At 41.4% G+C, this 19,536-nt stretch overlaps 1 protein-coding gene and 1 pseudogene across 2 annotated transcripts in view; both read right to left on the bottom strand.

Moving 5' to 3' along the window:
* Positions 1-19,536, bottom strand: part of KLHL20 (kelch like family member 20) — a 57,275-nt gene that overhangs the window by 20,389 nt on the left and 17,350 nt on the right. For both annotated transcript variants that reach the window (XM_020798510.3, XM_072998237.2), the window contains 4 exons: positions 18,835-18,993; positions 17,794-17,888; positions 6,599-6,714; positions 4,661-4,844 (listed from right to left, as the gene is read on the bottom strand). In XM_020798510.3, coding sequence (XP_020654169.1) covers positions 4,661-4,844; positions 6,599-6,714; positions 17,794-17,888; positions 18,835-18,993 — 554 coding nt within the window. The remainder of the gene's footprint in view (positions 1-4,660; positions 4,845-6,598; positions 6,715-17,793; positions 17,889-18,834; positions 18,994-19,536) is intronic.
* LOC140707151 (U1 spliceosomal RNA) lies at positions 11,837-11,985 on the bottom strand (annotated as a pseudogene).

A 19,536-nucleotide genomic window follows, 5' to 3' on the forward strand; every position in this document is an offset into this window, starting at 1 on the left:
GGCGGCGGGCAGCCCGGCAGCGGGCTCTGGCTGCCCAGGCATGGCAGGCTGTGCTTCCCTCCCTCCATCCCGCCTGCCTGCCTGCCTTCCTCCCCGGCCAGCGTGCCATGCGTCACTCACGCGGCGGCGGCTCCTTCCTGGCCCAAATGAAGTGCACCAGGCGTACAAGATGACCCTCCCACTTGGAGGCATGTTTTTGGGCCCCAAAAGTCGTCTTGTACGCCGGCATATACGGTATTTATTTATTTATTTATTTATTTATTTATTTATTTATTTGATTTTTACCCCGCCCCTCTAGACCATGTCTACTCGGGGCGGCTTACAAAATAAAACAAAACAGTATAAAAATATATAAAATCATAAAATTACAAATTTCAATTTAAAACAATTAATTTAAAGAGAGGATTACCAAGATGGAATAGCCGAAAAAAGAGAGAGAGAGAGAGAGAGAGAGAAAGACTTAATTGACTGGAGGGAAGGCCTTCTTGAATAACCAAGTTTTTAACTGGCTTTTAAAAACACCCAGCGAGGGTGCCAGCCGAATTTCTGTTGGGAGGGCATTCCACAGCCGAGGGGCCACCGCCGAGAAGGCCCGGTTTCTTGTTTTTTCCTTCCGGGCCTCTCTCGGCGTCAGACCCCTCAGCCGCCCCTGCTGGCTATATCGGGTGATCTGGGTAGATCTGGGTGGGAGAAGATGATCTGCCAAATATTGAGGTCCCAAACCGTTTAGGGCTTTATAAGTGATGGGAATGTAAGCTGCCTTACTGCATAGGAACCCGGAATGTAAGACCTATGAAGCTTGGTAAGCTGGATGTGGTCTAACATGAGATGGCAAGAATAAAGACTGACTATACTGGAAGCCACCTAGAGCGGTCCAGTAGACCAGATAGGCGGGGTATAAATCAAATAAATAAATAAATACTAGGCGTCAGTGAACTAAAATGAAGGGGAAGGGGGGAATTCAAGTCAGACGATTATCATATCTACTATTGTGGGCAAGAGTCCCGTAGAAGAAATGGAGTAGCCCTCGTAGTCAACAAAAGAGTGGGAAAAGCTGTACTGTGATACAATCTCAAAAATGATAGAATCATTTCAATACAAATTCAAGGCAGACATTTCAACATCACAGTAATCCAAGTTTATGCATCAACCCCCAATGCTGAAGAGGCTGAAATTGACCAGTTCTATGAAGAATTACAACACCTTCCCGAACTGACACCAAAGAAAGATGTTTTTGACATTATAGGGGATTGGAATGCTAAAGTAGGGAGTCAAGAGATAAAAGGAACAACAGGAAAGTTTGGTCTTGGAGTTCAGAACAAAGCAGGGCAAAGGCTAATAGAGTTTTGTCAAGGGAACAAGCTGGTCATCACAAACACTCTTTTCCAACAACACAAGAGGCGACTCTGCACATGGACATCACCAGATGGGCAATACTGAAATCAGATTCATTATACAGTGGTGCCTCGCTTAACGAGTGCACCGTATAGCGATGTTTCTGTATAGCGATCCCTTTTTCGGGATCGCTATACGGAAACATACCCGATCTTCGCAATGGGGAAAACCCGCATTGCGAAGATCGGGTATTGCGGCGGCCATTTTGGAGCCGCCGAACAGCTGATCGGCGGTTCCAAAATGGCCGCCGGGAGCCCGGAAATGGCTGCCGGCAGCCGTTTTCGCGCCCTGCCCTCGCTTAGCGAAGGCGCGAAAATGGCTGCCGGCACCTGGAATCCTCGCTGAACGGGTAAGTAACGAAGGTATTGGAACGCATTAAACGAAGTTTAATGCGTTCCAATACCTTTCCCCTACCCGTTTAGCGATGATTCCGTATAGCGAGGGTTAATCCGGAACGGATTAACCTCGCTATACGGGGCACCACTGTATTCTCTACAGCCAAAGATGGAGAATCTCTATACAGTCAGCAAAAACAAGACCTGGAGCTGATTGTGGCTCTGATCATCACCTTCTTATAACAAAATTCAAGCTTAAACTGAAGAAAGTAGGAAAAACCACTGGGCTAGTCAGGTAAGATCTAAACCAGGCTTGTCCAACCCGCGGCCCGAGGGCCACATGCGGCCCAGGTCAGCTCATAATGCGGCCCAGTGCAATTTTTTATTTAAAAAAAAATCTAAAATTTCAGGTTACACTGCTGGCGCTTGCAGCCAGAATGCAGCCGGGGCATGTCACAACGGTGGGGGGGAGGGAAGGAAGGAGTGGGAGGGGAGGGGACAGGGGGCTGCGTGACTGCATTGCACTGTCCCTGTCAATAGGTGGACCCCCCCCCGGCCCCATAAAGCTGCCGGAGTTGAAGCTGGCAGCCTCTGCTGTCTGAGATCGCAGCTGCCGGTAAGCGCACTTGGAGCGGGGCTGCAGAGGACAGCTAGGGCTGCCTCCCCATGCGACCCAAACCAAATGTATGTGCGGCCCAAACCAAATTTTCATCTTCTAATGTGGCCCAGGGAAGGTGAAAGGTTGGACACCCCTGATTCTAAACCAAATCCCTTATGAACACACAGTGGAAGTGAAGAACAGATTTAAGGAACTAGATTTGGTGGACAGAGTGCCTGAAGAGCTATGGATGGAGGCTCTTAACATTGTACAGGAGGCAGCAATAAAAACCATCCCAAAGAAAACGAAATGCAAGAAAGTAAAGAGGCTGTCCAGTAAAGCCTTACAAATAGCAGAGAAGGGAAATAAAATGCAAGGGAGATAGGGAAAGTTACAGAAAATGTAATGTAGACTTCCAAAAAACACCAAGGAGAGACAAGAGGGCCTTCTTAAATGAACAGTGCAAAGATATAGAGGAAAATAATAGAACGGGACAAATCAGAGATCTCTTCAAGAAAACTGGAGATGTTAAAAAACATTTTGTGCAAAGATGGACATGATAAAGGACAAAAATGGGAGGGACCTCACAGAAGGAGAAGACATCAAGAAGAGGTGGCAAGAATACACAGAGGAATTATATCAGAAAGACCTGGATATCTCGGACAACCCAGATAGTGTGGTTGCTGACCTTGAGCCAGACATTCTGGAGAGTCAAGTTAAATGGGCCTTAGAAATCATGGCTAACAACAAGGCCAGTGGAGGTGATGGCATTCCTATTGAACTATTTAAAATCTTACAAGATGACGCTGTTAAGATGCTATACTCAATATGTCAGTGAGTTTGAAAAACTCAGCAGTGACAAGAGGATTGGAAACGATCATTCTACATCCCAATCCCAAAGAAGGGCAGTACCAAAGAATGCTCCAACTACCATACAACTGCACTCATTTCAAATGCTAGCAAGGTTATGCTCAAAATCCTCCATGGTAGGCTTCAGCAGTATGTGGACCGAGAACTCCCAGAAGTACAAGCTGGATTTCGAAGGGGCAGAGGAACTAGAGACCAAATTGCTAACATGCAATGGATCATGGAGAAAACCAGAGAATTCCAGAAAAACATCTACTTCTGCTTCACTGACTGACACCACAGCAAATTATGCCAAGTTCTTAAAGAAATGGGAGTGCCTGACCAACTTATCTATCTCCTGAGAAATCTATACGTGGGACAGGAAGCAACAGTTAGAACTGGATATGGAAGAACTGATTGGTTCAAAATTGGGAAAGGAGTATGACAAGGCTGTATATTGTTCCCTTGCTTATTTAACTTATATGCAGAATACACCATGTGAAAGGCTGGACTGAAGGAATCCCAAGGTGTAATTAAGATTGCCGGAAGAAATATCAACAACCTCCGATATGCAGATGATACCACTATGATGGCAGAAAGTGAGGAGGAATTAAAGAACCTCTTAATGAGGGTGAAAGAGCCAAAAAAATGTTTTTTTAGACCAAAAAATGGTCTGAAGCTCAACATCAAAAAAAAAAAAAAAACGAAGATCATGGCCACTGGTCCCATCACCTCCTGGCAAACAGAAGGGGAAGATATGGAGGCAGTGACATATTTTACTTTCTAGGACTCCATGATCACTGCAGATGGTGACAGCAGCCACAAAGTTAAAAGACGCCTGCTTCTTGGGAGGAAAGTGATGACAAACCTAGACAGCATCTTAAAAAGTAGAGACATCACCTTGCCAACAAAGGTCCGCCATACTCAAAGCTATGGTTTTTCCAGTAGCAATGAATGGAAGTGAGAGCTGACCGCTGAAGAATTCATGCTTTTGAATTGTGGTGCTGGAGGAGGCTCTTGAGAATCCCCTGGACTGCAAGGAGAACAAACCTATCAGTTCTAAAGGAAATCAACCCTGAGTGCTCACTGGAAGGACAGGTCCTGAAGCTGAGACTCCAATACTTTGGCCATCTCATGAGAAGAAAAAACTCCCTGGAAAAGACCCTGATGTTGGGAAAGTGTGAAGGCAAGAGGAGAAGGGGACAACAGAGGATGAGATGGTTGGACAGTGTCATCAAAGTGACCAACACGAATTTGACCCAATTCCAGGAGGCAGTGGAAGACAGGAGGGCCTGGCGTGCTCTGGTCCATGGGGTCACGAAGAGTTGGACACGACTTAATTACTAAACAACAACAAGCTGCCTTAGAAACATAATCTATCATTCCAACCAGTAAATAACTGATGTAAGAATTGCACAGAATGGTGTGCATCTCAGAAAGGAACTAAGCATCAGATAGTCTGATATTGTGTCTGACAAAAACTTACCTTTCCACACTGTTAAGGTAGGAAGAACCATCATGTCCTCCTACTGCATAAAGAAGGTCATCCAAGACACTAACACCAACACCACATCGCCTTTTGCTCATGGAAGCCACCATCCGCCACTCATTTGTTTGTGGGTCATAACGCTCAACACTGGAAATTGCATCCCCACTGCACCAGCCACCCACTGCGGAAGTGAAGTTGGAGATAATGTAATATAATGCATTATACATACATGCATACATATATATAGGCCGGGGGGGGGGAGGGGAGAGATAGGGAGAATCCAGAAATGTCACACAAATGTTTACTTAAAGCCACCTTTTTCCCCAGGTCTATTTTCTACTTAAAATACTGCTTGCTCAGTAGTCTGGACACCCTACCAGGTGTATGCTTAACAAACTGAATGCTGAACTCAAGAGATGCCTTCCTCTCTGCACCAGCCAACACAAGACTGGATGTATTATCCTCCTGGAAGAAAACCCTTGTCTGTTCACAATGAACCTACAGAGTCACTTGTCCCTCACAACTGATGATACACCCCCCTTTTTATAAAAAAAAACTTATTGAACTGTTCACTGAAGGATCTCAGAACAGCAGGGAAAAGTCTTGCCCCTTTCATAACCACACCCAGCTGTTGAAACACTTGACTCAAGAACACTCATAAATTTTACAGCTAGAAAGAACAAGTCTCCCCTATCAAAATGCAAAAAATCTTTATAATGTGCACAGACCATATTGATTTTTTTGCACTTGCCAATCCTGCCCCTGCTTCTGAGCATTCAGAAGCTTTCTGCAGGAAACAGAGTGCAGGCCAGAATTAATCTGGATCTGCTCCAGCATAGCATGTATTACTTTCAAAGCCATCTCTGCCAACTGGAAAGACAAGTGTGGTTATATGCACTAATTTGTTTCACTAACTGACTGAAGCAGCACCCTTTTTCAAACAACTCTCTTCCTTTCTTTAGCGGAATTTTCCTTCTTTTGCACCTCGCATGACATATTTCTGGCTGATTTTACTATTTCCCATGTCTGCATTTTATCAGTTTCCTTTATAGGTAAGAGGGTCATTAATGTTCATACAGTGGGGTCTCTACTTAAGAACGTCCCTACTTAAGAACAATCCAACTTAAGAACAGCTCCATTTGCTAAATGTTGCTTCTACTTGAGAACAGAAATCCAAGATAAGAACAGGAAAAAAAAACTTTCCTGCTCTTTTTTTAACCTTAGGTCATCTTAGGTTAAAAAAAATTCTCCCTCTAGTGGTAGAGTACGTATTAACCAGCTTTGCATTAGTTCCTATGGGAACTAATGCTTCAGTGTACGAACACACCTCTACATAACAAAAAAACAGCCAGAACGGATTAATTGGTTTTCAGTCCATTCCTATGGGAAATTTTGCTTCAACTTAAGAACGTTTCAACTTAAGAACACCATTCCAAAATTACTATTATTATTATTATTTATTTAATTTATATGCCGCCCACACTACCCAAAGGTCTCTGGATTAAGTTCTTAAGTAGAGGTTCCACTGTAGTTTCTATGGACGGAAAACAGCAGATACGGATTAAATGGTTTTCAATGCATTCCTATGGGAAATGCAGATTCAGCATAAGAACTTTTCAACTTGAGAACCACCTTCCAATACGGATTAAGTTCTTAAGTAGAGACCCCACTGTATATTGTGTGAATTTTAATGTTGTGAGACGCTTTGGATCCCTTGTTGGCAAAAATGTGGCATATAAATCGAACTAATAATAATACTAATAATTACAAATCTCTACATTTTAGAGAGCTGATTTTTTTTCCATTTCAAGGAAGGATGAAACAACTGGTGCTACAGAATAAAATCAGGGGTTTTAGGAACCAGTACAATGCCACAGACAAAAAAAGCAACTAAGGACCTCCTTACTTACCAAATCTATGCTTACAAGTACATACCTGCAAAGAGTACTTCACCACAGCGGATGGGCTTGCGTGGTCTAGTTCTTGGACCCTGCATTAATGGCCGCTCTTGAGGCAACAGCAGATAATTTTTAGCTTCGTCTACTAGATCCCTGCAACAGAACGTTCATGCAATTTTTTTTATTCCGATCAGTTAACACATCACTTCTGCAATCCAAAAGCAGGCAGTCAACCCAAGATTTGTCAATTGAAACAAACCAAAAAAAGATAGACCACCATTAAAGAAACACTCCACTCCAGGTTGAAGTTACAGTATTAACAGTGATAGCAATGTTTTATAGGAGAAGTTAAGTCACAACAAAGCAGCATTTTTCAGGACTTACATTCCTTTAGTAGTATATTTTTCTTTAAAAACAGCATCAAGACCACGACAGCTCTGAGGCTAAAGTTTCTGATTAATCACCATGTCAGCTTTTAAGTTATACAGTGGTGCCCCACATAGCGACGATAATCCGTTCCAAAAAAATTGTCGCTATACGGATTTGTCGCTATGCGGGGCAAAAAAGGCCATAGGAACGCATTGAAACCCCTTCAATGCGTTCCTATGAGCAAAAAACTCACCTTAAAGCGAAAATCCTCCATGCGTCCGCCATTTTTGCTGCCTGGTAAGCAAGGAAAGGGTGCAAAAACACTGTGGGTGGCCATTTTTTTCCGGCGGCCATTTTGGAACCGCCGATCAGCTGTTTTAAAAACATCGTTATGCGATAACTGGTAAGCAAAACGCTTACTGATCATCGCAAAGCGATTTTTACCCATTGAAACCATCGTTATGCGATCGCTTTTGCGATTGCAAAAACCTCATCGCTATGCAGATTTGTCGTTAAAGGAATCGCTCATTATGCGGGGCACCACTGTGCATTCCTGAATCATCTTATTCCTACTTATCTACAACTCTTAAATAAACATAGCAGTAAGAAATTTCCATTTAATTCCACATCATTTATCCCAAAGTAAAGATCATGAGGTTTCATAGAAAAGTGAAATTGGAAGGGGCCTACAAGGCCATCAAGTCCAACCCCCTACTCAATGCAGGTATACAATCAAAGCATATCTGCCAGGTGATTATCTAAGTTTTTCTTGAATGCCTCCAGTGTTGGAGAACTCACCAACTCCCAAAGTAACTGGTTGCACTGTCGTACTGCTCTAACAGTTAGGACGTTTTTCCTGATATTCAACCGAAATCTGGCTTCTTTTAACTTGACCCCGTTGTTGCGTGTCCTGCACTCTGGAATGATCGAGAACAGATCCTGCCCTCCTCTGTATGACAGCCTTTCAAGTATTTGAAAAGTGCTATCATATCACCCCTCAGTCTTCTTTTCTGAAGGCTAAACATATCCAATTCTTTCAGCCTTTCCTCATAAGGCTTGGTTTCCAGCCCCCGGATAATCCTCGTCACCCTCCTCTGAACTTGTTCCAATTTGTTAGTATCCTTGAAGTGTGGTGGCCAGAACTGGACACAAGATTCAATGTGAGGCCTAACCAGTGCTGGATAGAGGGGGACTAGCACCTCACAGGATTTGGAAACTATACTTCTATTAATGCAGCCTTTTTGTAGCCACATCACATTGTTGGCTCATATTTAGCTTGTGATCTACGACAATTCCAAGATCCTTCTCGCTCATAGTTTTGCTGAGCCAGGTATCCCTGTTGAATTTCTTTCTGTTGTTTTCGGCCCAGTGCTCCATCCTATCAAGGTCATTTTTAATTTTGTTTCTGTCTTCTAATCTATTCTGGCCAATTTTGTATCATCTGCAAATGTGACAGGCATTCCCTGCACTCCCTCATCCAAATCATTAATAATAATATTGAAGATCCCCAGGCCCAGGACTGAGTCTTGGGATACCACACTTGTTGCCTCCTCCCAGTTAGAGAAGGAGCCATCAATCATCACTCTCTGAGTACAGTTCTGTAGCTAATTGTGCATCTGTTGAAAAAATAAGGAGGCTTCAAGACACTGAGATAAATAGTTTATATATTTTATCTAGTTCTCTTAGGGAAGGGTAAACGGGAGCCCCTAAGAAAATAAACAAATATAAAACTATATTACATAACATACCAAAAGCAGTAAACAGAGTAAGCAACAGCAGTTTAGGTAACACCGACAAATAAGTAAACACAGACAGCTTCTGCCTCACTCCGTAACTTCGCACCATCAAGGAAGGGTATGAAAGAGGCTAATGGAGACTAGGGTTTATAAGCCTAATTAGTTACAGGAAACAGATGAGGTCCTTTCGATGTTAACCCTTAGTGAGGAGGCATGTTACAGATTGACAGATATCAACACCCTTTCTCAAGATGTAATAGGAATCCAATTTAGTTACATAATCAATTACATCACCCATGGTCAATTCTGTTGGTATTAACATTAAGCATATTTAACATTTCCCAAAGATATATAAATTTCTCTTGTAGAGATTGGAGATTCTTCTTCCATAGCTTCTATCCATTTCTCTCTCTCTGAAATAGGTAATTTTGTAATCTCATTCCAATTTGTTGGTTCCTTTATTATATGCAGATTTTAACAGAATCCATATCTTTCTGGCCGTTTCCTTTTATTAATCCTTTCTGATCGTCTTACAGAAGTTGTTGTTTTCTGTTTCCCTTGGTCCAGTTTCTGCTTCCCCTTCTGTTTTGCTAACAACTTCAGAAGATGGACCTGCCATTTGACCAGTGGTCTCAGCAGATGATCAATCAACCGATTCCTGTGAAACAGTTTTTATACTCTGTAGATCAGTTGTCACTATGAATTAATTTATCTGTTGCTTTACAAGTTTTTCATCCACATACACATTATAATATTTAATTTCAGAAGTCTCAGGGTTCCAAATTCTATACCCTTTCCTTCCAATGGGATATCCAACAATAATTCCTATTTCAGCTCGAGGATCAAGTTTTCCTCTCTTTTCTTTTGGGACATTTTTATATGCTTTAGCACCAAAAACTTTTATATGCTTTAAACCAGGTCTTTTTCCAAACCATAATTCAAAAGGTGCTTTACCTGTTACTCTACTAGGGACTCTATTATGCAAATAAACAGCTGTAACTACTGCTTCAGCCCACAAAGAAGTTGGTAATCCAGTTTGCATTAGCATAGATCTAGTCATCTCCTGCAATGTACGGTTCAGTTTTTCAGAACATCCATTTTGTTGTGGGGAACAGGATATGGTTACTTTGTGTTCTATACCTTCTTGTTCCAAAAATATCCTGAAATCTGCATTACAATACTCTCCTCCACCATCAGTACGTAATGCTAGAGGAGCTTTGCCAAACTGAATTTTAATTGCAGCTATATAGCATTTGAATTTTTCAAGAGTCTCATCTTTACTTTTTAGTATATATACATAAGTATATTTACTTTTAGATTCTGTGAAGGTAAGGAAATATTATTGCCTGCTGATAATGGCATGGGACCCACTAAATCTGAATAGACCTCTTCTAGAAACTATCCTGTATATTATTCTTTCCTGTATAACTGGGAGCAGTTCCCTTTGCTTTTATACAAATTTCATATCTTTCTTTTGACATCACATTTAAAAGCATCAATTCCACATTCTGTCAATAATTTTTCAATAGTTTGCATGTTTCTATATCCAATTTTACATGCCATGAGTAAAGACAAGTTCTATGATCACAAATATCTTGCCTAGTTTGACATACAGATGTTCCTTCATCTACTACAGTATTTAAATCATCACTAACATCAATTATATAATGGAAACAATCTTTTTCATCAACCTTAATATTTATTTATTTATTTATTTCATTTATATCCCGCCTATCTGGTCGGGTCAGGACCACTCTAGGCAGCTAACAATACTAGACCAGTTCTATCACTGATAACATTTCCTGAGTCACTTTTAAGTATTAAAGTATAACCCTTTTTTACAGTCCTTTTAGTGCCAATTAAATTATTTGAGGCTTCAGGGACAAAGGCAACATTTGTTAATGTAAGATTCACCACCTCACTTTTAGAAGTAAGAACTTTTAAAGGCACTGTTCCAGTTCCAAGCACATTTAAACTTTGCTGGTTTGCTTGCAATATCTTTGGTCTGTTCTCTGTATCAAGTTGACTGAAGCTTTCTCTAAATCAGCAAATATGTATGAAACTGCCACTATCAAGAAGGAAACGTCTCTTATCATCCACACCTTCATAATCAGATATTTGGAAGACTTGGTTATTATTATGAGCATTTTTTCCATTATTGGATCTTTGCTTGTAACTCATACTTGATCTGCCTTGTGATGATCTGAAATTTCCATGACTGCTAAAATGTCCTTGGACACTAGGGGCTGCTCTTTCAATACAAACACTTGCACCTCTGGGTATTTGAGCTCCTGTGCCTTTAAATCTGCAATATTTGGCAATCTGTCCAACCTTTGAACATATGTAGCATCGCCTTTCTTTAGGATCAGGTCTCATTCTTAATATAGGCAATTTTTCAGGCATGTTGTCTATTGCCCTTTTAAGTCCATAGTCTGTTAAATAGGCAATTGTGTATTCCAAGTCCACCTTTGCAGTACATTCAGGCATGGCTTTCTGATTTGCAAAAGACTGTGGTAAACTGAGTAATATACAAGTATGGAACTCAGAACCAGATATTTCTGCCCCTGCAACTTGAAGCTCTGAGACAATTTTCAACATTTCATCCGAATGCTCATCAATGCTAGTTCCTTCTTTCATTCTCATGCTGTATAATCTTTCCTTCAAAAATATTTTTTTACTCGATTTAGTGCAGTATTTCCTTCTTAAAGCACCATATAGTCCTTTAGCTGTTTTATACTTCGTTACTAATGGAGTCTCATGATCTTCTATACAAGAGTATAATATCATTAAAGCCTTTGCTTCTTTAATTTTATATTCATTCTGTGCTGGCTGGCTTTCAGGTATATCTTGGTCTACCGTATTTTTCGCTACATAAGATGCACTTTTTTCCTCCAAAAGGTGGGGACAAAAGTATGTGCGTCTTATGGAGTGAATACAGTATGAAAAGGGTTCAGCCACCACCACCCAGAAGCCTCCCACTGCCATGCTGGGAGGCCTCTGAACTGGCAGCAGAGACTGCTTGCTGTTTGGACCTCACCATTCTGCACTGCTAGCTTTCCAGGATCTGCTTCCTGCAGCCAACCTGGAAAACCAGCATGGCCAACAGGCTTATGGCAGCAGGCAATGAAAACAGCCAAGGACCAAAGGGGAAAGGATGATTCTAGAAAGACCGGGGGAAACCACACAGTCCCCCACTTAGGCAGCTGATTTTCCCACATTTGGGGAAATCACAGGGGTCGGCACATCCAAAGTGCAATAGATGAGCCTTACCCTGGGAAAACCACTTTTACAATAATGGTATCCCCTGCCAGGTATGAGTAAGAATGGCCCCTCCAACTCCTGCCCCTTTCTGTGGCCTGTCCCCCAAAGGCATGGTGACCCCCGGCTGTACCTCCGGATCAGAACAGGGCTGCACAGCCCCAGTCCCAAAAGAGGCCAGGAGAGCTCTTCAGTGTTTTGGGGTGCCCCACAGGACCCCCATCAGGGGCTGGATGTTCCTCCCACAATCCTCCAGTGCACAGATATTAGCATATCTGCCTACTTGCATCACCCAGTTGGCTTCTCTATTGGAAAAGCAAAGCAGGAAGGAGGAGTCTCTTTCCCTTCACCTTCTGCAGAGAAGTTAGACCACGTGACCAGCCAGACATGTGGACAAGCAGAGAGAGAGAGAGGACACAAACAAAAGTTAAATTGCCAGTAAGTTTAATAGGCCTGAGAATGGCAAGGGGAAGATAAATTTACTACTGAGAGCCTGCTAGAATAGCTCTCTGTAGTTCAGAGCTTGGCAGGAAGCTGCATCACTTCCTCATAAATTAGGCCTAAATAGAAATAATTCTGCAGATATTTAAAACATTAAGGGACCGGGGGGGGGGGGCTAATGTGTATTGTTAGCCAAATTTCATTCTGAAGCACAGAATGATTTAAAAGGCACTGAGCACATGCAGAATAAAGTTCAAAGGAGAAACCAGCGACCTAACACTCCTTTCCTTAATATGTTACCACTAGGGCTACAGTTTTTATTTGGTGTATTAGCTAACCACAGCTTGTATGGACTTATCAGGAGCAAGGCAATTTGAATTGCAGAGGGCAGATCTGAATCACAGATCTGAGTATGTCCAAGTAAAGCTTTGAAATCTTGAAAATTGGTTTAAGAACCCAACATTTCATAAATAGCACGGAGATGTTACTCATTTCACACGTACACACACACAACTGCAAACAGAAATTTTAGTAGTCTTTTTGTGTTAACAAAAGCTGCATGGTGTCGCTCCCCGTTTTTATTGGTTTTTCTTAATCATCGTTGTTCTGCCAGCCTTGGTGCAAGTCCTCTTGCCACTGGATGTCAGAAAGAGAAGCCCCACTGCCATCCCTGCTGCTTGTCACCACCCCACTTTTGCTGTGATGCCACATTCAGACCAAGGAAGAAAGTAGACAGTAGCAAGATCCAGCTGTGTCTCCCAGCCACTGCCATCTCCATCGTGTTGGCACTTCTTAGCCAGCTGTGTGCATAACTCCTGGTCCCAAAGGTCTTGGAGCCCAAGGGATTCTAGGGAGAGGTGGTAATAAAAAAATCACCTGCCACAGGGATCATGAGTTGAAATGTCCCACCATTTCCATTACCAAGGGCAGTGATATTGCCTGACCCCCTCATGCATCCATGTTCCCTTTGAGTTCACTGCCAACTAGGCAAGAAATACCTATTTCCCCAAAATGTAGGATGGTAAGGCTGATTGATCTCAAATGGTTACTTAAATCCAGTAGCTTTATGAAGACCCATTACTGCTAGTCATGGTGAATGCAAGAACCATCAGGTTATTCTGTCAATAAGTGTCTGCCTTTTTGGGCTGTCAGAAGGTTCAATGCACCACCACAATATTGCTGGTAGATTTTATCTTTCCATTGTGATTCCCAGCTACTGTATTTTATCCTATTGTAGTCTCTAAAATTGGACAACCATCTATCAGATCTGCTCTGATTTGGATTCCTGCATTGAACCAGGGGTTGGAATTGATGGCCTTAGAGGCCCCTTCCAATTCCATTATTCTATGATTCTGTGCTGCTTTGAGGTTATATTTGCAAAAGGAAGCAGGCAGTGGATGTGGTGATGGATAAGTGGCACATTTTTTCTTGCAGATTATGGGAACTCATTCTACCAGTGCAAGGATGATAAAGCAGAAAAGGCTAGCATATAAAATTCCTTTTAAACTAGAGGTAGTAAAATATGCTAAGGAACATGGAAACAGAGCGGCAGAGAGACATTTTGGGCCTCCTCCATCTGAAAAAATGATTAGAGAGTGGAGGAAACAGGAGGATCAGCTGCAAAAAGCTGATAAAAGTAAGCACACTTTCCGTGGACATGCTGCAAAGTGGCCAGAGTTGGAGGTGGACATGAAAGAATGGATCATACATCAGCGGAATAATGGCTTCTCTGTCTCGACAAAAATGATCATATTTGAAGCAAAACGCATTTCTATAGAGAAAGGCATTCAGGATTTTACAGGATCACCATCATGGTGCTAAAAGAATGCCAAAAGAATATGAATCTAAAATTCTATCCTTTCATAAATTTGTTATTGATGCTAGGAAGAAAAATGGCTTTGAAATTGGCCAGATTGGGAATATGGATGAAGTCCCGCTAACCTTTGATGTGCCATCTAATAGGACTGTAGATCTGACGGGTGCCAAAACCATCACTGTGAAAACTTCAGGGCATGTGAAGACCCATTACACAACTGTGTTATCCTGCTGTGCCGATGGCACCAAACTGCCACCCATGTTGATTTTCAAAAGGAAAACATTTCCAAAAGAAGTGATTCCGCAAGGAGTTGTTGTACATGTACATGAGAAAGGATGGATGGATGAAAATTGAATGAGAATATGTGTTGAAAAGGTCTGGTCCAAACGTCCTGGAGGACTTCTGAAAAAACCTGCCTTATTAGTGCTTGACCATTTTAGAGCACATATTAGCGAACCAATTAAAAAGTGTTTCAAAGAAGTGAAGACTCATCTAGCTGTAATTTCCGGAGGTCTTACCAGCCAGTTGCAACCTTTTGATGTTTCCATCAACAAGCCATTTAAGGTCTTAATGAGAGAAGAGTGGAACAAATGGATGACTGCTGGTAATCATGATCTGACACCTACTAGACGAATGAAGAGGCCTACCATCACTCAAGTTTATGAATGGGTGAAAACATCACGGGACTCAGTGAAGGAGGAGATTGTTGTACAGTCATTCAAAAAAATGTGGCATTAGCAATGCCTTAGATGAAACTGAGGACGATATCTTAAGCGAAGAAAGTGATGTCAGTGATTGTGAGCAAATGAGCTTCCGAAATTCTGACTCTAGTGATGGTGAGTTCTTGGGGTTTCCAGAAAACTAGAGTACACAAACCTTTAAGTCTCTCCATTTATTAATGACAGTAGTAATGGTTCTTAATGCCACTGTTGACTGCTGTTCACTTTACATGGTTCAAATGTTATTCTGTTATAGTTTATTAAATATTTTATTACACTATTTGGATCAGAATATTTTTTCCAGTTTTCCTCCTCTAAAAATTAGGTGTGTCTTAAGTTCAGGTGCATCTTATGGAGCGAAAAATACGGTATAACATTTAAACAGTCCTGTACTTGAAGGGAAACTCTTAATCTTGCATCCCACATTTGAAAATTGTTCTGGTTCAGCTTTGGAATTGCAAATATGCCACTGCTGTTACTTACACCCAGCTGAAAACGTTGAGTACATGTGTTAGCTTCTGTAGTAGTAGTGGGAACTGTGGACATCTTGATACTAATAAATGTTGTCTTCTAATAAGGCAAAAGTTAAATTCTCTTCTCCTCTCCACAACTTCACTCTCAATCCACTGAAGATTATTTGACTGCATATAAAAATTGCTGTTACTTTAAAAATGTTTTGCAGTCTCTTATCAAAATTTACTCCCTTTAGTCAGAGGCAAAAAACAATGCATTCTCCAACTTTAAAAATGAAAAGAATGTTTGCCAAAAGCACTCTGTTCAATTATCTGAAGTTCAAAAAGGAAAAAGGAAAAAAGTTCAAAAAACACAGCAACAAGTTTCAGTGTCTCAAAAGCATCTTATCAAGAATGCAACCATCGAAACCATGCTCTGCTACCAAATTTGTTGGAAAAAATAAGGAGGCTTTGAGACACTGGGATAGTTTAAATATTTTATCTAGTTCTCTTAGGGAAGGGTAAATGGGAGTCCCTGAAAAAATAAACAAAGTGCTAAAACTATATTACATAACACACCAAAAGCAGTAAAAAGAGTAAGTGACGTCAGTTTAGGTAACGCCAGCAAACACAGACAGCTTCTGCCTCGCTCTGTAACTTCCCACCATCAAGGAAGGGTGTGAAAGACGGTAATGGAGAGGAGGTTTTATAAGCCTAATTAGTTACAGGAAACAGATGAGGTCCTTTCGATGTTAACCCTTAGTGAGAAAGCATGTTACAGATTGACAGATATCAACAGTATCCACGTGACACTCGATCTATCCAGCCCACACCTAGTTAGCTTGCTAATCAGGATATCATGGGGCACTTTGTCAAAAACTTTGCTGAAGTCAAGATGTACTGTGTCGACAGCATTCCCTCTGTCTATCAGAGAGGTGACCTGCTCAAAAAAGTAGATCAAATTAGTTTGGCAGGATTTATTTTTGACAAATCCGTGTTGGCTTATAGTTATTACTGCATTGTTTTCTAGGTGCCTCCACAATGAGCGCTTTATGATCTGTTCCAGAATTTTGCCTGGGACTGATGTCAGGCTGATTGGCCTGTAGTTCCCAGGCTCCTCTTTTTTGCCCTTTTTGAAGATATGGACAGCATTGGTCCTCCTCCATTTCCCATGATTTCAAGAAAATAATGGATAGCGGTTCTGAGAGTTCTTCAGCCAGTTCCTTCAGTACTCTCGGCTGCAGTTCATCTTGCTCTGGGGATCTGAACTTGTTCAAGGTGGTAAGGTATTCCTTGACTATTTGTTTATCACTCTCCAGCTGCAATCTTGCCCCCCCTCCCTTTTGCACTTCCAATTTGTTTGGAAGTTCATAGTCTGTCTTATGGGAAAAGACTGAACTAAAATAGGAATTGAGCACCTCTGCCTTTTCTTTGTCCTCTGTTATCCTTTTTTCATCTCCATTGCGGAGCTATGCCACTATGTCTTTTGATTGTCTTTTGCTACTCACATACCTGAAGAATGCTTATTTAATTGCTTTTAGTGTCACTAGCTAACCTCAGCCCATTCTCAGCTTTTGCCCTCCTAATGCCATCACTGCATTTCCTTTCTACTTCCCTGTACTCATCCTTGGTGGCCTGGTGAATGAAGAACACACAGTATACTATTTAAACCGTGCTCCTGGAAGCAGAAATTTATAAGTAGTTCTCATCCTCACAGAAACAGGGGATGTTTCTGTGGTAAACATTATTTTATTGGAAAGACATTCTGATTTTCTAATAAACCAGCTGTTCGAACTTGCTATAGTCTGTCATAATGTCTCTAGGTGAAGGTAAACCATAACAACACTTACACTAAGATGAATGGAAAGGACATAGAGAGCCAACATTTGCAATGACATGATTCTATCAAGAATGGAGCACTGGGAATAGTGACGGAACTTTGCTTGTTTGAAAATCTAGTCAAGTCTGGTTTTACTGTTAATAGAGATTATCTACTTTTTTCATCCCTGCCATAACCAGTGGTCCCCAACCTTTTCCCAAACACGGACCAGTTGGGGGGGGGAGTGGCACACTCCTGTAGGCACATGTCACATATGTGCATGGTGGGTGTGTCATGCTCGTGGGCAGTGGAGTGCACTCACACGCATGCACGGGACACCCTTGTAGAGGGAGCAAGAGATATGTGTCCACGGCCCAGTCCTGCCTAAGCCGTGGACTGCTGCTGGGTTATAGACTGGGGTTTGGGGACCTCTGATATACTCTACAGCAACATCTGGTCACTGAAAACAAATTAAATATTTCAAATCTAGATTAACTGGAAAGGTTCTTTAGGGTTTTTTGAAAAATGGCAAACTGACGCACAAAAGGATCACACTTCTAAACCATAACTTTTATAAGGGTTTCCAAGCATAAGTAATTTCTCACCATCGGCCTTAACTTACCTACATTCTTCATCACTTTTAATGAGTGGGTCTGAACCAACTGTACCTACGAGGAACTTCGGACTGAGCAGTGGCAAGCGGACATGTTGCAATACCTGTTATTAAACAGAAATATATTGATACACCATCACCACAGACAGGCAGACACAAATATACTCCCTCTCATTGCAGATCTAGTGTGCTTTACGTTTATAGCAGCTTTTGCAACGGAAGTGAGTCTAATATACCAAATAATAAGCAGGAAAACAAAGTTGAAATAGCTAAGCCTCTGAACTGACTGAGCTAGATTTTTCTCACAGCCTTAAGTTCCTCACTCAGTGTGAGCTGCTTTGGCTTGAAAGCACAAAGCCCTGCTAGAGAATAAATTTCTATGATAAAGAAAAAAGGTGCCTGAGGAGTAAAAGGAGAGAGTCCTCAACTTCCTCCAGTTCTCAGAAAGGAAACTTACAAGCTATTTAGCTAGCTTTTCTTCAACCATAGAATAAACTTGTCACTCACTTACAGACACAGTTACACATACATAAAACTTTAATCACATTTGGAGGTAGTAAGTGGCAGGGCCTAAAGTTGATTATTAGTCCATCTACAATAGATGTTGGATCCATCAGACTTTGGTAAATCAACACTTATGTAAATCCCACTAATGCAATAGGTCTAACTCCAGATTTCACATATTTGGATTTAGGCTTAAATTCTTCACAACAATTCCAACATTGGGCAGAATATTGGAAGGGAGAAGCAGGCATGCTTCCAACAGGTAAAATATTGCCAGTATGCTTTTCTTATAAATCTCTAAGACTAAAATTGAAATGGACAATTAAAGCTGGGTTTCCAGAGGAAGAACCAGAAGAAACTCCTCTTCTTCCTTGTCTTCGTTTACTGTGTTAGTCTGGATCGCAAGCACACTTGGCTTTGTTTTTGCCCATTTTACTGAGGGGGACTAACAGCACTCTAAGTAGAGTCATGTATAGCTTGGTAAAGTCAGGCCTTTCTACATACTCTTATAAAAGAAATCATGAAAGAAGTGGAACTGGAGGTTACCTGAGGAAGCTGAGGTCTCCTCTCTTGAATACTATATTTCACCCATGCCATCACTGCATTGAACACCTGCTCTTCACTCCGTACATTCAATTCATCACTGGATATTATGTCAATGAGCTGATTGGCCGGAAGCAGCATGAACTCCTCACTTTCCATTACCTGTATGGATAGGCAAGCAAACAGAATTATAGAAAGCTTTTAGAGCAACCAGTAGCATCTGGAAACACAGGTCCTCTTCAGCAAACCACTCAGGCATTTCTGTTTGTGCAAATTTAGGCACAGCTTGCTCACACAGAAATTTTCAAGCCTCAGAAGGGAAACATTAAATATCAATCAATGCAAGTTTGGAATGGTGAACAGGATTACTTGTTCTGCATCTGTACAGTTTCACTTCATATCCTTGTGAGGAGTGAGTTCTCAGTGGTCTTGGGCTGCCTATTACCACAGTCTTAGTTTTCCTATCTGTATTGTGTACTGACAGCAAAATATAAAACTGTTGAAGATCAATGAGATAAAGCAATAAGCGATTTCAAGTCTTCCACATTCATCTTCTAAATTAAGAAAAACAACATTTGGTGATGGGTGAAAGGGAAAATACATTTGAATGGGGATCAAACCCAGCTAAGAAAGCAGTAACACCTGTAAGACAGACAAAGTCACAACACATATAATCTCAAATAAAATTACCCAGAGAAGAGTAGA

This window comes from Pogona vitticeps, chromosome 4 (genome assembly GCF_051106095.1).
Source record: "Pogona vitticeps strain Pit_001003342236 chromosome 4, PviZW2.1, whole genome shotgun sequence".
In the NCBI taxonomy this organism is placed as follows: domain Eukaryota; kingdom Metazoa; phylum Chordata; class Lepidosauria; order Squamata; family Agamidae; genus Pogona; species Pogona vitticeps.